The 18,487-nt window shown below is 42.5% G+C and overlaps 1 protein-coding gene across 1 annotated transcript in view; it reads right to left on the reverse strand.

Annotated features, from left to right (window-relative positions):
- Positions 1 to 14,483, reverse strand: part of LOC122769842 (ankyrin-1-like) — a 90,657-nt gene extending 76,174 nt beyond the window's left edge. Inside the window, exon 1 of the mRNA XM_044026715.1 lies at positions 14,254 to 14,483. Within this exon, the coding sequence (XP_043882650.1) occupies positions 14,254 to 14,379 (126 nt within the window). The 5' untranslated portion in view covers positions 14,380 to 14,483. The remainder of the gene's footprint in view (positions 1 to 14,253) is intronic.
- Between the last annotated feature and the right edge of the window lie 4,004 nt (positions 14,484 to 18,487).

Genomic DNA, 18,487 nt, shown 5'->3' on the forward strand with positions numbered 1-18,487 from the left:
AGCCATCAATGGAAATTAATAATTGACCAAGTTATTCTCCAGAAACTGCTGCTGTCTGTATTAATTTGATGAAACTGGTGGAAAGATACAAAAAAATAAGAGGAATGCACTGCTCAACATGGGTGACCTAATGTAAATGAGGTTTCGAATAGATTTTCAGTGCTGCACGTGGAGGTACAGGAAATGAAATATGGATGTGTGTGCATCTCTGTGTGTGTAAGAGCATATACAATACAGTTTGCATGTGTAGGTTACATTTAAAGGACAGTGTTTCTAGATAATTAGCACTGGTGCTAAAGCCAACTGCTGGCATTTTCCAGGGTCAGGTTGGTGTGAATACAAAACACACACACACACACACACACACACAGGTTCAAACAGCTATCCTTTTGAGGACCCTCAATGACTTACATTCATTTGGCTTATTTGGCCTTATCCCTAATCGTAACCCTAATCAGATAATGCCTGAACCTCACCGTAAACTAATCTCAATTCAAATCTTAGCCCTGAACTTAACCGGTTCTTTACAAATGAGGCTCTGCCCCCTACTGGTCCTGACAAGGTCAGGTGTTTATTCCAGAAAAGGTCCTAAAGTGGTAACAAATACGAGAACACACAGCACAGCACAAAGGCAGCAGTAACAAAATATTATCCTGCCGTCCTCCTTATTTACAGTGTACATTTAGACGACATGATATTCAGACTATTATTACAGAGGACACTTTGCTCAGGCAGCTCTATTGTGCAGAAAGCCAAGAATCAGACTGGAGGACGGAGGAGAGTGAATGAGATGATGTCAGTCTTCAAGGCCCTCTAAGCTAACACTAGGTGGCGACATCCAGCTCTCCCACAGAGCGGCCAACTCTGTGCTGACTAAGGGCTGGCTGACAGTGTGTGTGCCAGTTCCACATACATGTGCGTGTACATGTGATGGAGCGTGCGGCTCAGTTGACCTTGTAAAGCTGCTGCATTCTCTCCGATTCTTCCTCAAGGAACAACAACAACCACCTCCCCCCCTTCTTCCTCCTTCCTCCTTCTCCTCAACTCAAACTGATATAACATGCGGTGGGATAATGCAGCTGAGGCATTATCTGAACAAATAGCTGTTTAATTCATCAAAGGTTTCACTAATGTGTGTGTGGAGGAAGTTGATATTTCCACATCTAAATACTCCCATTTTGTTTCCCTGTCGACCGAAAACATTAAGCCTGAAAAAAAAAAAATGACAGACGCTCCATCCCACCCCCCTTCTCCTGTCTCTCTTTTTTTCCCTCTTGCTCACTTAATTTCTCTTGTTTCTCTCCCTCTAAACGTGGATCTATAATGTTTGGTGCAAACTCAGAGGCTGTGAGAGAGAGAAAAGGGGGAGGTGTTAAGACATGAAAACATGATCTTGCAGCATTGCAATGTGCTGCAAGTAACTGCGGCAGAGGGAGGGGGGACGCTGTAGTCTATATTAAAGCAGGAGAATTGATTATCGGACGAATGAAGGAATGTACTCTATGAGCAGGAAGAGAGGGAAGGAAGGGGTTGGGCACCAGGCTCTGCATCTGCTTAAGGAAAATCTCTGGGGTCAGCCAATTAGCGGCTGGGTGACACCACTATCCCACCAGCGCGCTACTAAATCCTGTGGCACAAGACAACCCACGTGCCTCTGTTCAATAAACATGTGAGCTCATACACAGCCACATGAATAACTGATGACACGCACAAAAGGGAAAAAAAATCTAATTATACATGGTGATTTTTAAAGATTAATGCCATTGTCACCTGCATTAATGAGGTGGGTATATACTCACCTTTGTGCAATTTTTGTGCAAAGAACTCCATAAGAACATTGCTCACTGTTTACATGACATCAGAACAAATCTATACATGGTCTTTATATAATCTTTATAATCATTTCTTTCATTTATTTAGTTTGTAAAAAATGTAACAACACTTCCAAACTATTCACCATCAATGAACAAAAAAAGGAGCAGGAAGAGGAAAAATCTCGAATACCTTTGAATTTATAATATAAATGTAAATTAACCTTTATTAACACAAGGTTCATCCAGTCAACTCATACTGTCCCTATTACTTTTTCTACATACATAGGCATATTGGACACCCTAAACTAACCGTAGGTGAGAGTGTAAGTTTGTTTCTGTGATGGACTGGTGACGTGTCCAGGTTATAGCCTGCCTTTCGCCCAATGTCAGCCTGTGACCCTGATGAAGCGGTGGATGATGGACAGATGAGGGGATTCTTTAAACCTAGTAATACTTGAGCAACACTTGTAATTGTTCCACAGTCATCTGAAATTAAATTCTCATTTGACTTAATTATCCTCAAACCTTCAGGTAATTGTTGATTTGGGGCTTCAAACACAGTTAATATTATTTTTAAATCCACTAGATCCATGAGCAACAGCCTATTGGTATGTTCTACTTTAGTCCAATTAAAAGTGGGCTTTTAAAATTCCTGTATACATGTTAGTCTGATTGAAATTGTACTGAATCAAAGCAAAACTAACCCTGACTACTGTGTGTGCAAATCTGTCTGAAACAAAGATGTTTTCTTCTGTCCACAGAAAGTGACGTATTGTATAGGTCAGGACAATATATTATATACACATTTTGGCTTGAATACATATTGTGCCTCTTGTGATTTGAAAATTGCAGATAATGTGAGTAGAGCTACTATTGCACATTAAGAGTACACAAAAAAAACAATACAATACAACTGCTACATTATTTAGGACTGATAAGGAAACCAATTTCATGCTCAGCGTAAAGAATTGAATAGTTTTAAGTGAACGGAGACAACTCTGAACGATAACAACTAGCAGCGAGCTGAACTGAAAACCGAGGTGGACGCAATTCATTCACTCAGGTAATTCCCCTCACCACTGCCTGTATGCAATAGTCCAATGAAAGTCGAGCTACAACCATAGCTCGACTCGACCGTGAATGGACACGTACTGATTAGAGATGACATACACCATGACTGCAGAGCGCTCACATCAGTATTCAACCTTTGACAATCTTCCTACACTAACTATACACACACACACACACACACTCATCTAGGAACACATAGATAAATTTGATTTGACTTTTTTACGGGCTGTGAGATCTGCATCTCTGCAACCTCTGCCTCTATTGTACTGCTGTTTTGATTGTAGTCATTTAGATTGCAAACTATGTACTGCGTCATATAAACAATGTCCCTGCTGTCTATCAAAGTCAGGCGCCGTTCAACAAATCACATGATCTCCCTCAGCAGATGGAGTCGCTTCATTGTCGAATGCTGGAAAGTCATTTGAACATTTTTTTCCCTTGACAAGTGGACAACATGATCTGGTGTAGATGTGATATGATCAAAAGCCCCAGAATTGAGTGGACCTTACATGAGACAGTCTTTGGTCGTTGGTCCTCAGGTGTTTGTGTATGTGCCATCTTGGTTTTTCTGTTTGTTTGGGGTTTTTTTTTTTTTCTTCCCAAATCAGTAGAGACCATAAATGGATGAGAGTGATGGATGAATCTTAGGATTTGTTCACACCGGGCTTCTTTAATCCACTTGAAGTGAACCCCAGAGCATTAAAGCCCGTGGAGCAGTTTGTTTGGGTTGGCGTAAAACCCAATATAAGCACTGTGTTTATGAACAACAGCCTCAGTGCTCTCACTCACATCACAACCAGGAAGAGAGCCACTGATGGACAGCAGTGAATACAGAGCATCCATCTTTCATGTCTGGGAGGCCCTTACTTTCTTCACCGCGGGTACAGTAAGGCAGCACATTTAGTCTGGCATCGTAACCCTGGAACAAAGGGAAGGCACTGACTCACCGCTGTTTCCCGGCAGCAGGCAGGAGGATGCTATAAGGGCACACAGCGCTGCGGTGCTCTGTGGTGGAGATGCTACGTGGCCAAAGATGCTACAGAGCTAACAGTTGGGACGTGGACGGATGGAGTTCAAACAAACAACTCGGTTCCATCACTGAGGCTGTAGCTGCCCTGCTACACCCACCTAGTGCTGGGATTTGTCTTTTTACTCAACTAAAAGTCCGACCTATTAATAATTGAGCACATTATTTTTGTCGATCTATCAGAACAGTCCTGTTTACTTGATACAATTTATAACTTGATACCACTGTTATATATCAGCGCCTGGTCTCTTTCTTCTGTCCCCCATTTTTCCTTTCACCCCAACCAGTCAAGGAAGATGACTGCACATTTGACTCTGGTTCTGTTCTTTGTGTACAAATTTAGTTTTTTCTATCAACTGATGCCTAGTGTTTGCTCTTTGTGTGAACTGTTGGGTTTCTCTGCTCACTATAATAATTTAGTGTTTCAGGTTTGCCCTTATTAAAAGGTAAGGTGGGAGATCATTTACTGGAGCATTTTTTTACCGTATTGCTTAAAACGCTATTTATACCCCGATTGTGACCAATTATTTAATGCATTGTCACAACAACTAAAAATGTCAGTCACCTGTGGAAAGGCCCCAAAGACAACACCAGAGACAGTTGCAGCAACTTTAAGGCAGAAAAAGGTGCCAGCAGCAGGTGCTGATCACAAACAAAAGATGTTTTTTGGGAAAGCTACTGCCAAGAAAAAGGCTGATGAAGAGCGTTCGAAGACCAGAGTGAACATCGTTGTGTTGGAATGGTGGCGACAACTGAAAGCCCAGAAAGGTCTGCAAAGTGTTGCCATGGTGGCTCCGTTTCTAGTGGACCAGTAGGTCAACTTTATGTCTTTGTGATGTTTTGAGAGTGTTTGGGTTTTTTTCGGCATCACCGAAAAGTATCTAGAGTAACCGACACTACGCAGTGTTCGTGAAGCCGTGTCAAACCAACGCCCTTCGTGAACAAACATTGTTCGTTCTTGTGCTCCTCTTGTGTGGCGTAGCTTCGGAGGAAAGTCTGTATGTATCGAGGCCTTGTCATAGTGTTGGTGTATCACTTCATCATCGGGATAAAAAGTGAAGAGGATCACGTCACAGTGACACCCCCCCCCACTGCTCCCCCAAGGGGATTCAGATGAAGGCATTTACAAATTGCTAAGCTTTTAATAACTGGTCTTATACTAGAGCACTGTGATGACACCTGACACAAGAATTAGATGACTCAACAAACCTGCGCTCGACTAACGAAGACTTGTCATCAGGGAGAACAGCTAGATACTCCAAGGCAACAATTAAAACCAAACTCTTGGTTTTTGTAATGTCATCATCTGCAGCGGATGGTTTGTGTCATAAAAACTACATTTGATGCCTTCCTTTAAAAGCTCCAGTAAGCGTCTGTAACATAAATAGACTTATTTCTGGGACACCACTTTGGACAATGCAGGTTTGATTTAGTCAGGAAATTCAGACGCCAATCATAAACTCAATGTTCTCCTCCACCACGTATTAAATGAATCAGACATTCTCTATTGTCTGAACTCAGAGGAGTGGAACCTAGAATTACAGCGGGGAAGCTGTGCTGCAGGAGTCTACTGTACTGCAGGGGCTTCAATTCAATTATTCCTCTTTCCCTCTGGTAGAAACGAAGAAAGGAATCATCAAATCAGTCGGGAAAAATACGACACCTGTCATCCAATATGGAAGGGAAGCAGAGTCACCCTGGGGTCACCAAATCTCTTCTGATATTTCACTGCTTTTTCGCTTTCACTCCTCCTCTGTGATTCTACCTCTGGCCTATAAAAAGTACTATATATCCCACACACACACACGCACACTCACAAAAAAAAAAATGCATGCTTCATATAATATCCACCAAATCCATGTGTATTTTGCCACATTAGATAACATTACCGAGTGGTACCAATGTCTTTTTAACCCTGTGCAGAGTTCTTCATGCTCACATATTGCCGGGCTATTTTTGCATGTTAGCATGGATGAAAAGCCAGTGCATCATTTATTACAACCCATCCTGAGAGACACTGATCCAAAACAAATTGCTTTTTGGTTTTTCTTAGTCTGGACATTACAGACAATCGATATTTTCTTATGGACGTAGTCCTCTACATCTCCTTCTCAGACTGATTTTTTTTTTTTATCCTTTTTCCCCAGACAACTTTATTTATTGATGACTATCTGTATGTGTGCAGAATTTCAACTAAAATGTGTTTCACAAAAAAAAATGACTGACTCAAGCTTTTAGCGTGAAAGCACAAAAATCATAAGGTCATAAGGTAAAATGCCCATGCAAAGGAATCTCATCTTTTATTTAAAGCTGAACACAAAAGTAATCAGTCAATCAATTGCCGTGCTGTACACCAAATGTTCCAGACAATCAGTCAAGGAGACGCTGCAGAGTCTGAGGATATCACAGCTCTGGACATCAAACTGCACCAAGATTCCCATTCCTCCTCCTGTCCATCCCTCTCTCCTCTCTCCTCTCTCATCAGCCAGCAGAGGCTTAAAGGGAAAGAGCTCAGGTTGGGTAACAGACACCGAAAGCTTTTCCTTCTCACAACAAGCTGTCCGGCAATGACCTATCAAATTCCTCCAAGATGATATCACCTCCTTCTCGTCTCATTTTCATTCACCCCGTCTTTCTCTCCCTCTCTTTTGTTTTTGATCTCTGAATTCTTGTTTCAGGGAGTTACGTAAGGGCTGCACTATCAGAATAACAATTGGGAGGAGAGATTAGCGCTATCTTCCACATGGAGACAGAGGGGAAGACGAAGGGAGGGAGGGAGACAAGGAGGGAGACACCAGGAGGAAAATCTAAGGAAGACCCTCTTAATATGACACATCATATTATGTGCACTTCTTGTAAACAAATGGATTTAAGCAGCTGACGCACAAGCACAGAAAAATACTGCTGTTACAGCAGATATAGTATATATTTTTAGGTTTTCACAAACGCAACCTCGAGGTGAATGCTTTATTTAAAGCACTGCAGTCATATGTGTTAGTTTAAGTTTTGTTAAAATGGTTTCTTCTATGATAGATTAATGAACTTGATGAATGAATGAATCTTCATAGTTGAACTGAAAGAATCAACCTCCAATTCTCCATTACTGTTATTTTAAGATATCCTGAGGCTTTGGCATTTTGGGGAAGTCGAACCCCTGCAGACAGGGAGTGTCTGCTGGATGCTTTATGTGCATTTAATGACTTGTTTTTCCCTATTTTAACTGAAAATTGGCTTTTTCTCTTAAATCAAACGGGACCTAAATGGATGTGGTAAGCTACTTTGAAAAATCACTCAGTCTCTGCATGCTCATAAATAAATGCTGTGGCCCTGGTAAAGAGAGGAGAGAGAGAGGTGGGGGCTAGAGAAGTAGCCTCACATGCACCTTCCATTCCCGTTTTAATTACCGGAGAGTAAGGCTGCAGCTACTGGCCAACCTGCCCCAGCAGCACTTACTGTACCGAGCCCAGAGCTGGACTCACTGAGACTCATTCACCCAGGATCTATCAGCATGAGTGAGTGCCTCAGCCTGGGCCTGCTGAGTCATCCGTCTGAGGGGTTCCACAGGGTAGACACACACACACACACACTCATCCCTCAAACAAAATTGTGTGTATAACATTTATAGGTTCCCAAACAGGGACTTTTGTCAAGACAGCGATGAGGACAAAAATGTCACAGTTGAAATTACATGTATGGATTAGTCTCACCTTCTGGTCTCCCATGAAGGGAGGGGATGATTGGATTCATACAGAAAATATAACGTTAACACTTTTGATTATTGATTAATTGGTTAAGTCAATGCCAGATGTGCTGCTCTCAGCTTCTCAGCTGTGACACGGTGTGTTGCTGTTGTTTCATGTCATACACAAACTGTAAGCATGTATACTGTATGTTCGGGACCAAGAAATGTGTGATTTACTAACTTTTAAATGGAGCAAATATTTCATTAGGACCCTCATGTGGAGAATAAAGTGATAGAAGATGGATGGATGGAAAAATTATCACAATATGAATTTTCTTTGCCGTAAAACACCCTTTACAAACATTTTTACTAATTAAACGTTATAGGAGCCAATATGGAAAACAATGTCCAAATTTGATATTTGACCTGGAGACAGCTTCATTTAAAATGAGAGAACAAACAGGTGTTAGATTAGACTCTGATGGTCTTAATCATTGCTGCAGCCCTAATCCACTGCACCAATCCTGAACACACACACACACACACACACAACACACAACACACACACACACACACACACACACAGACACAGCACTACAGCAGTGAAGATGCTGCTTCCTGTTCAGGGAGAGAGTGGGTAAGATTTTTGGAGGACAAACTGAGGATGAGACTGGAATGCTGATCCACTGCTGCCACATACATATATACACACACGTATATACATGTATACAGCATATATATATATATATATATATATATATAAATGGAGAAAGTACTGTAGCCACTGTGTCACTACTGCAGCCAGATTAGCAACACAGTTCTGCACCACAGCTATTGTTTAGTAACCAGAGCACCGTACATCTGACTTTTACTGTCCAGAAGCCTGATTGGCTGCAGTCTGAAGCAGCACCTATTGAGTGCCAGATCACGAACAGCAACATTAGAGCCATCATGTATGATCCTGAGCAGACTCATCGTATTGATGAGTCTGCAAAACACTCAGTCAAACGTCATATGTAAACATTAATAATGAGCTTTCAGCTGTGTCAAACACAGACTTCATATATTATTCTGATGATCCTCGTACTGCTACCATTACTGTAATATAGTCCAGTACATGCTCCCTTGAATGGGATAAAACAATAGAATTCTATTTAAGAATAATCAGATAACCAATTAGATTAAGTATTGTACAGTTAGGATCCAGCTTTAAAAATAAGACTAAAAACTTCCAATGATCACTCGGTAATGAGTGAACAATTATCGACTTAATAACATCCTGTGCTGAGAAGTGATATCTTTAACGGGGCTTGTAGTGTTACAGGAAACGAGCGTTTCCCGGTTTCATCCAGTTTTGATTTCTTCCATCCAACGCAAGTTACTGTACGTTAAGTAAACTTAGAAAAGATAATCACAGCTTTGAACGTCCGGGATCAATAACATTTAAACGAAACATTGTTGAAACACATGCAAGACATATTTTTGAATCGTAGCAACGCAGACAAACAAGCTACAACATTGTTTAATCAAAAAGAGCCGGAGAAACTACACCAATCTATATGTGCAGTTAGGGCTGGGAGATATGGACCAAAACTGATATGGCAATATTTTTATGCATATACGATATTATAACGATATTTTGAACAAAGCGGGTTAGTTCGCTAGCTCACTGGTTGGCCGCTTGGGTTAGAGCTGAGAGCTGAAACAGCTGATAGCTGAAACTTGGCGCCCGGAGCATACAACAGAAACCCGGAGACAGGAGACCAGAAACTCGGAGACCACAGCCTCGGTGTGGGACACGGTAAACAACGAGCCGCTGATGTTTTCTAAGTCTACTTGGAGCCGAAATCTGCAGCTAACAGCTGGTGCCGCTAAAAACTACCGACAACAAACAGGCATTACATCATCAGCTCAACTTTAATTTTGTATTAACAAGTAACGAAGATGGTTAAGAAAAATGTATCGGAGTAAAAGTACACAATTTGTTTAGGAACATAACAGCGCCATTATTCTTTTTCTTAGCCACCAACTGCTCACTCTCCACCTGCACCGTGCCCGCCACATTTTCGTTCAAATGTCTGTTGTGATGCGTAGCGTGGATGGGAGAACACTACGTAGTACGTACATGTAATGCATGATTGAGCATCTGAACTAGGCTTGTAGGCTCAGAGAGAAGCAGTCGGCTTTATTAAATAGTGTTCGCGAGGAAACATAATAATAATATATAATATACCGGTATGGCGATATTGTCTCAACTACATATCTCTTTCAAAAATATACTGGTATAACTCTTACTACCGGTATATCGCCCAGACCTATGTGCAGTCATCAGTGAGACCGGAGAGCAGGGACCGTCAACAAAGTGCAACACCCGAAAAGATATTCAAGAACTTCACCATAATACAGTGTTGCCAAACTTTCTGTGAACTTGTACTTTCTTGAACTGCTGTATTGTACATGATACAATGCCAATCAGCTTGAAAAAATATGCTTTTGCATATTTTTTGTCAATGGATGGAACGAGTTCCCAGATTAGTGTTCACTGTAAAACAATTTACACACATTCAACCAGAGGAACCAAAGGCAAATGACACCAGAGAGAAATCCATATTACTACTGGATTAGTAAAGCAGCCTGGGAGTTCACCATAAAATGTTCACATATTGTAGCAGTGAAACAACTGGTTACAGTGGGGACAGCAGGTCTCATTATGGTCATTAAGAGCCGGACTGAAAAAACTTTTGTGACTTTTACAACCAGCTCATAAGACAAATTGAGCTCACTGTTAAAAGTTGTAATGGCCGTAGTGTTTAACTTTTCAATAAAACACTGTTACTGTCTGTTACAGTCAAACCATCGTCCAAACAAACATCTCGATGTCTGTTTGATTCCATTTTTACGATAACGATTTTTAGTCGATATCCTTTAAAGCCCACATAGACCGGAAGCTCCAATTAACGCTGCGTTTGTGTGTGTATCTGCGTCATTACCTCATTTATGAAACCCTAAAGTTTCAGATAGGCACTTCCTTAATTTGATATCGTCATGAAAAAATCCTCACCACCGTAGCGCCTCCTGGTGCGGGCACTAGTCCGGGCACATCCGGTTGTGTACATTCAACCGCAGAAGAAGAAGAACTACTCTTGTTGTAGCTGCTGAGATGCAGAGCATCCACCGTGCCAGAGGGGGAGCTGTGTATCTGAGAGCTGGCCTATCTATTACGTCACTTCCAGGTACCTTGCCAATCACAGGACAATGGGAAAGCTCTCGTTGGCTGTCCAAGCACAACACAGTCCACATTCTAGGGGTGTGGTTTTGGTCTGAAACAGCGCAGCTGAGGAGAGCGTCAGTGAGGAGATATTTTGATCTGCTCGTTTGCAGCAATTAGGAGGTTTTTAATCATGAAAACAAGTTAATATATGTAAGTAGACCTCCATAACTAACATATATATGTGATACAAGCATTCTATGTCACCTTGTATCACATAATATTTAAATATTTAAATTTAAATATTTGATTTGATTTTAATTGTCCGAGTTATAATTCATTGTTTGATTGTTGCTTACAGACTATGTAAATTGTAAAAATACAGAAAGAGTTTCAAACAAAATGTCATTAATATAAACAAAATCCCCAATTTGCTAAAGAATACTATTACTATATATTGTATAGACCAATTAGGACTGTCAAAAATGAAGTTTGAACTAATTTATGATTCTTAATTGGTTAAATCAATTGTCAATTTGAACATCGCCCACCTCTAGTGGTGACACGCAGTGATGCAGTTTATATCACAAATGAGGGAAGTGGCAGGGAACTTTAGGTTAAGGAATTATCCCCGGTTCTCCGAAACATGAGTGAGGTGAAACAAATGTTGAAAGAGAGAAGTTTAAGTTAAGGAATTAACCTTGGTTCTCTGAAACACAAGTGAGATCGTGAGATATTATGCATGCTGAAAGTGAATGGTTGGAATATGGAGCGAGAATCACCCTTTCACAAAGCTCTGCAGGCTCACCAGGTGTGGAGCAGCAGAAGTTACACACTGGAGCTTTAAGTTGGAAGTTGTTTTTATGTTTGATTGAAAAATCCCTGCCAGTAATTACCCACATGTTCCATACTTCAGACCTGTTGTCGTCAGGTGAACCACTTTGCTCTAAAGCAGCTTTAGATGTAAACACAAACACAGAATGAGGTGAAAATGGCTGCTGACGTGGAAGAAGGGCTTTGTTCACATCCCGACAAAGCTCATTTTTCAAGAGGAGCAAACTCATCAATAAAAGTAATTTGAGGACAACATTATCCAGTACTCAGCACCTGACCTGTGCTGTATTATACCACTACACCAGGAAGCCAATTAAAATGGCACATCCACCCTTTGATGACTAATTGTTACCTGATTTGTGTCTCCACGGAGAAGGAAATACTCAAGTTAAACACCAACAGTAGATTAAAGAGATGGAAATGATAAAGCGGGTCAGCAAAGTAGTGAGCAAATCAATGAATGGCTTTAACAGATCCTTAAATTAGAATTCATTTCTTAAAATTAAATTACAGTGTTTTGACTGTAAAACACCAGCGAGCAGCCCCTAGAGGGCAGAACACTCATCAGACTAAAGTCAACCAAAGGATATTAATTACATGATGGCGCACAGCGACCGACTGACACTGCCATCCATTTACAGTGCCGGAAATGCCTGAGCAACAATTAATCAACCACTGTAAAGGTGAAACAATTCTCTGTATGAAGCATGTAAAAGATCAATACAGGAGGCTATAAGTGATTTGTCATAGGGTAACTCAAAACATGCAGGATAAATGAAATATCTTCAGTAAACATGGGAGCAGAAGTCCATTTGTTTGGAAGGTAACAAAATTATTAGTGTGTGAAATGTACATGTAAAACTAACATTTTTTGGCTCTGTTGCAAAGTGATGACCTTGCCAATACTGCGAGGTTAGGGGCATTTCCAAGATGTCGGCCAACACTGATGGAAAACCAGGATAAAACAGGTGTCGAGAGGCAAATAAAGAACAACCACCATGTGCAACGGTGGCTTTCTTTTTCTGCTACAACCGGTCATGTCATTTTCTGACTTGTTAGCTGCAGGCATCAGGAAAGAAAACAAAAACGGGGGAACTGGAGAGAGGGAGAGATATGAGGAAGCATCCAGTATGAATATCTGCAGAAATGGCTGTAAGCTGCTGTTAAGTAAAGGAAGCAAGGTTGGGAGGGGAAGCTGGAGGGGAGTCAGGAAGCTTATTTAAAAGACTTAAGCTGCAGGTTATGTAAGTGATGGGGGGATTCTCTGAACCTACACACTGTAAGTCAAAGTTGGGCTGCATCAGACCAGAATTCTCATTCATACTGTCAACGCTGCAGGTCTTCCCTTCCCTTGTCTCAGCTAAGGCAAACACATGAATAGTATCTGTCTCTTAATGAAGGCAGAGGTGGATATGAGTCACAGAGGTGTCACCCCATTCAAACTTGGGAAATATCTTGTCACAAACTCAATTTTTTAGAAGAAGTGACAGCCCCAGCCACAGATTTAGGTTAGTCATCACACAGACTGGCAGCATGTTTGTCTGTGTTGAAAAGACTGGGCTGAGATACAACAACCCCAGGTACATGTGAGTCATACCTCCTTTCCCCCTCTCTCTTCTTGCTGTCTCTATCCCATCTATACTTTTGCACCAACACACCTTCTAAAGCCTTCTCACAAGCACAACGAAAGAGAAAAACATCTAACCCTGGCAGCAGCATTTCAATGCTGCCTCTCCTCTCTGGAGTGAAAGAGGAAGCTGAGTCCATAACACTGTCTCTACTGCATCAGCATCAGATTGGTTTACAGCCTGCCTGGCACAGTGCAGGCTCACAGGGTGACTGGACTCGTGCTCAGTCGCCAAGGGCCAACTTGCCACCAATACACAACAGCACAATCTGCAGATGACTCATTTTTCATTAATGAGTTTGGGTGAAATGCGAAAAGCAGCCAAAGGGATAAAGTCGACCCACTTGGTGACACCGTCCGTTCCTGCAGTGAATGAGAGATTTATTGTTTACAACCAGCCCCACTGCTCGCTCAGGCTCTGCCTGGGATTGGCCGCACCGAAGGAAGCCTGCAGGTATTGCTCTGCGGTCATTACAAACATTAAATAGAGGAAAAGCTCCACCGTCCTTTGTGGGAGACTGGTGCTGTGGTGGAATTTCACTCACTGACATGATACCGCAGTGTGGAAACAAAGCAAAGAGAGGGGACAGAGAGAGGGGATGAGAGAGATGTGGAGAGGGACAGAGGCAGAGGTAGAGTACTACACTGCCTTATCAGACGGCTCAGACAGGACAGTCAATAAAGCAGGTATAAAGCAGTCGAGAGGAGTCGGGAAGCATGCAGTGTGCTGTACCGTTTCCCCGTGTCTGTATGTGCAGGACATACATGTGAGTGTCAGGGAGACTCGTGTGCACACACACAGTAGAAACACACATTCATGACTGGGTTTCCATGTGTGCCCCGGAACCCCTGACCACAGCTTAGCATGATAGAGAAAGAAGGTGGGGGTGGGGGGGCATTTCAACCTTACTCCCCATACCCTCCCCCATCAGCCCACCACCAACACCTCACCCCACCCATGACCACCCGACCTGGGAGTAGTCCCAGTACCTTGCGCTTTTTATCCCGTGAGCGACTCCTCTTTTTGAACTTCTCCTCCTCCTTCTCCTTGCGCTCCTGCTCTGCCGCAGCTTCTAAATCCTTGTTCTTGCGGAGATGTTTGGCCGCTTGTGCCATGGCGTTGGCGGTGGGGGTCTGGGCGCCGTTGGTGTGTGCAGGTCCTGCGGGGGGACTACCTGGTCCGGACTGCTGCTGCTGCCGCCGCTGCCGTGTGTTCCTACAGAGTCTGCGAGCGTGCTCACCCTCTGCCTCCTACTCCTCCTCCTCCTCTTCAGCAGTGCAGTCACACACACATCGGCAGTCCTCAACCGTCTGCTGTGGGATGCTACTGCAGCGCAACTCTCTCTCTCGCTCTCTCCCTCTCTCTCTCTCTCTCTAAAGCTCTCACGGACGTCCTTTTTCAAATGCTCATAAACACCTCCTTCGCTCAGTTTTTTTATTTATTGCCCTCCTTGACGGTCTCTCCTTTGTCTCTGTGCAAAAGAAAATAGGAAAATAAGTGAAAAAAAACACAGGTTTTCCTTTTTATCTGGTTGTTTCCCCTTCTTTACATTACCCTTCTCTTAGAGGCTTCACTATGCTGTGAAACTGCTACTACCCTCCCCATTAACAAAGATTAAAAAGGAATGGACTGGCAGTCAGTTGAGGAACAGCTCGAGCAGCTTTAAATCAAAGTCGGCTCTGCCTCCTCACATTGTATTGATTTTGTTTCCTTTTCCTGTATTTAATTTCTCAGTATCTCACAGTCCTGCTGTGTGTCCATCTGTGGAGGATCGCTGGGCTGCACAGGAACCCATCACCACCACCACAGCCAATCATGCCATCACCCACATAGACAGACACACAGACACACACACACCAGGATAAAAATGTAAAACATGTATGAGGGGGAAAAAAAAACACACACACACACACAGTGCCTCTTACTCGTTAACTCTCGCTCCCTTCCTTCCCTCTCCCCCCTCCTCCCTCCTTACTGTTCAGGCGCTGCAGCAGACAGGATTGGTACCCTTGCAAGTATGTTGGTGCAGTGTGCTTGTGCATATTAGAGTGAGGTTGTGAGCAATGAGAGGCTTATTCCATATCACTACAACTGACCTGATCTTACATAAAGTGTGATACAGTAACGCCAACAATAGCAACATTAAAACCAACCGTTTTTTTCTGGTTTCCCAGTCCCACCATCATCATTACCCATCGCAGTTCTCCATACAATCAAAGAAAAGGGCAGGGTCATAAATATACAGAATTATCGTATGAATTACTTGTGTCGAGCACTCAAAATGTATGTGTGGAAGTGTGCAAAGAGAGGTGCACAGGAAGGGAGGTGCTGATGGAGCTGGCACCTGTTTACTTGTATTGCTCTCCTCTCTCTCTTTTTTTCCCTCTCTCCCTCTCCCTCTCCTCTGCTCTGCTCTCCTCTCCTCTCTCTTCCCCTCCCTCCCTGTCCTCCCTGCAATGCTGCTGACGCAGGCAAAAAAGATCCTGTAACATCTCTCTTTGCTTGGCTCACTATACATCACGTGTGCAGTTCACACTGATACTGTGTAGATTCACACACAGACGCACACACACACGATTAATAAAGTATTACTCTAACTCACATTGCTTAGTTATTATAAATGACAGGAGACACACACTCAGGATATCGTCACCTCTCCATCCCATAATCTGTGGTTTCTTGTGCTGTTTTTACACTGACTTTCACATCTTTTAAAATGACGATCAGATGGATAAATCCAAAGAATGAAATTCAAGAAATTCCTCATACGTTTCCTTTCTGTTCTGTCCACATTGCTGTATTTAAGTCTTTCAGTTTTCTCCTGCTCTCTGCTGGACAGACTTTCCTTAATCTGATATCAGCTTACTCTCTGTGTGCGTGTGTCTCTCACTCTCTCTCTCTCTCTCTGCTGCATTATACTAATAAATCGCCTTCTGTCCACAATGCTTCAGTTGCTCGAGCCATTGCTGATGACCTGACAGCTTTGTGGCGAGAGATCCATCACAATATCGAGCTTCAGGGAATTGTGCCTAAATGAATCACCAGCAGGACTGACTGCACTGGTAGAAGGTGGTTTTTGCTTAGCCAACTAATTTGGTCTTGTTAAGCTATTCTCTTACCGTAGCCAGTGGGACCACTTTATCGTTGCAAGGCCATCGGAGACTGAGCTTAATGTGACACTGTGGGGAAAAGGGCGTCTCAGCCTCATCACATACGGACAGACCTACAGTCTGACAGTTCATGCAGTGTGAGATTACCCTCAAAATACACTGTTTGCAGATTTTACTTCCCCCATGGAAATACACTGTAAATGTCGTAAACGACTGAACCGAAGACACAGGAGCACGCTGGGCTTGCTGGGATTCTTTCTGTGATGTATTTAAAGCCCACATAGACCGGAAGCTCCAATTAACGCTGCGTTTGTGTTTGTATCTGCGTCATTACCTCGTTTATGAAACCCTAAAGTTTCAGAACAAACAGTTCAGCCACTGCTGAGAAAATAGTGTTGTATTGTTTTCCTGGGCTCTGCGAAGCGGATCAGCACTTCCTTAATTTGATGTCGTCATCAGAAATCCTCACCACTCCTCTCACCACCGTAGCGCCTCCTGGTGTGGGCACTAGTCCGGGCACATCCGGTTGCGTACATTCAACCGCAGAAGAAGAAGAACTACTCTCGTTGTAGCTGCTGAGATGCAGAGCATCCACCATGCCAGAGGGGGAGCTGTGTATCTGAGAGCTGGCCTATCTATTACGTCACTTCCAGGTACCTGGCCAATCACAGGACAGTGGGAAAGCTCTCGTTGGCTGACCAATCACGACACAGTCCACATTCTAGGGGTGTGGTTTTGGTCTGAAACAGCGCGGATGAGGAGAGCGTCAGTGAGGAGATATTTTGATCGGCTCGTTTGCAGCGATTAGGAGGTTTTTAATCATGAAAACAAGTTAATATATGTAAGTAGACCTCCATAACTAACATATATATGTAATACAAGCATTCTATGTCACATTTAAGTGACTTAAGATCAACACAGGATGGTTTATTCTGGAAAAATACCAGATGTTTTATTCTCCTACTTCCTCTCCCACGAGTGCTGAATTCTACTGAATATATGCGGCTCTACCACGACATCCCCCGGATATAGAAGTACCTCTGACCTTCCACAACCGAGCGGACCAGACACCTTCCCTAGAATGTCGTATCATCTCCGACGCCGGATCGGAGACGCAATGCAACTGTTCTGCAACCAGTGCATTTCGAGGGGTTAGTCAGAGTAAGTGAACATGTCATGACATCATCCATTAAGAAACTCCATCCATCCATTTTCAATAACTTTATCCTCCACACGCGATTTGCAACAATTGGATACCAGCTGTCAATCACACTGCGGTCCACTCACATGTGATGTGCTTTACTTTACTTCTCCGCACGGGAACATCATTTACAAAAATCGACATTGTGTGCTCTTGGAGAAGACCAGAAACGAGCAATTAAGACCATAAACTCCTCAGGACAATGTTTATTGATGTTATAAATCGAGAGGAAAGTAAACAGAGTGAGCAGGTAGTTGCTTTTTTGGAACTGCTTTATGCATCAGTGAATTATGTTGTGACTGAAAATTACTGCTGCATACGCAAATCCAATGTAAACCAGAGGCTATCCAAACAATCTGAAAACCTGTATAAACATATACATAATTTTCCATTATTATGATTTGTTATAAAATCTATAAATCATGTCTATGACTATCTTGTGATCATACTGAATTAAACATCCACCCATTACTGCTTGGTCTTAGGGTCACATGAGAAGCTGGAGCCAATTCACTAATCTAAAGAAGATGCCATATACTATATTTATTAATTTGAGAGCAATGTTTGTGTAATCTGACATTAGACAATACATTTTCCATGTTTAGGATAACTGCAAAACTATAAGCAATTTTACAAGTCCAGAGTGTGAGAAGTAGTGACATCTAATGGAGAGACTGCAGATTATGCCTCAAACAGTCATAATTTCACATACCAAAAAGGAGGCTGTTGCTTTACACAAAAGGTCTAGAGCAGACCTGGGCATGATACGGCCCCAAGGTCATATCTGGCCCCTTGGCTTTTTCTGACTGACCCGAAAATAAATGTAAATAAGTTAACATCATGCATGCTTTTATATTTTCCCCTCAATTTACATACAAACGTGTGTTAGCAATGTTGCATAGACCACGTAGG

The sequence above is a fragment of the Solea senegalensis genome, linkage group LG5 (genome assembly GCF_019176455.1).
Source record: "Solea senegalensis isolate Sse05_10M linkage group LG5, IFAPA_SoseM_1, whole genome shotgun sequence".
NCBI lineage: Eukaryota > Metazoa > Chordata > Actinopteri > Pleuronectiformes > Soleidae > Solea > Solea senegalensis.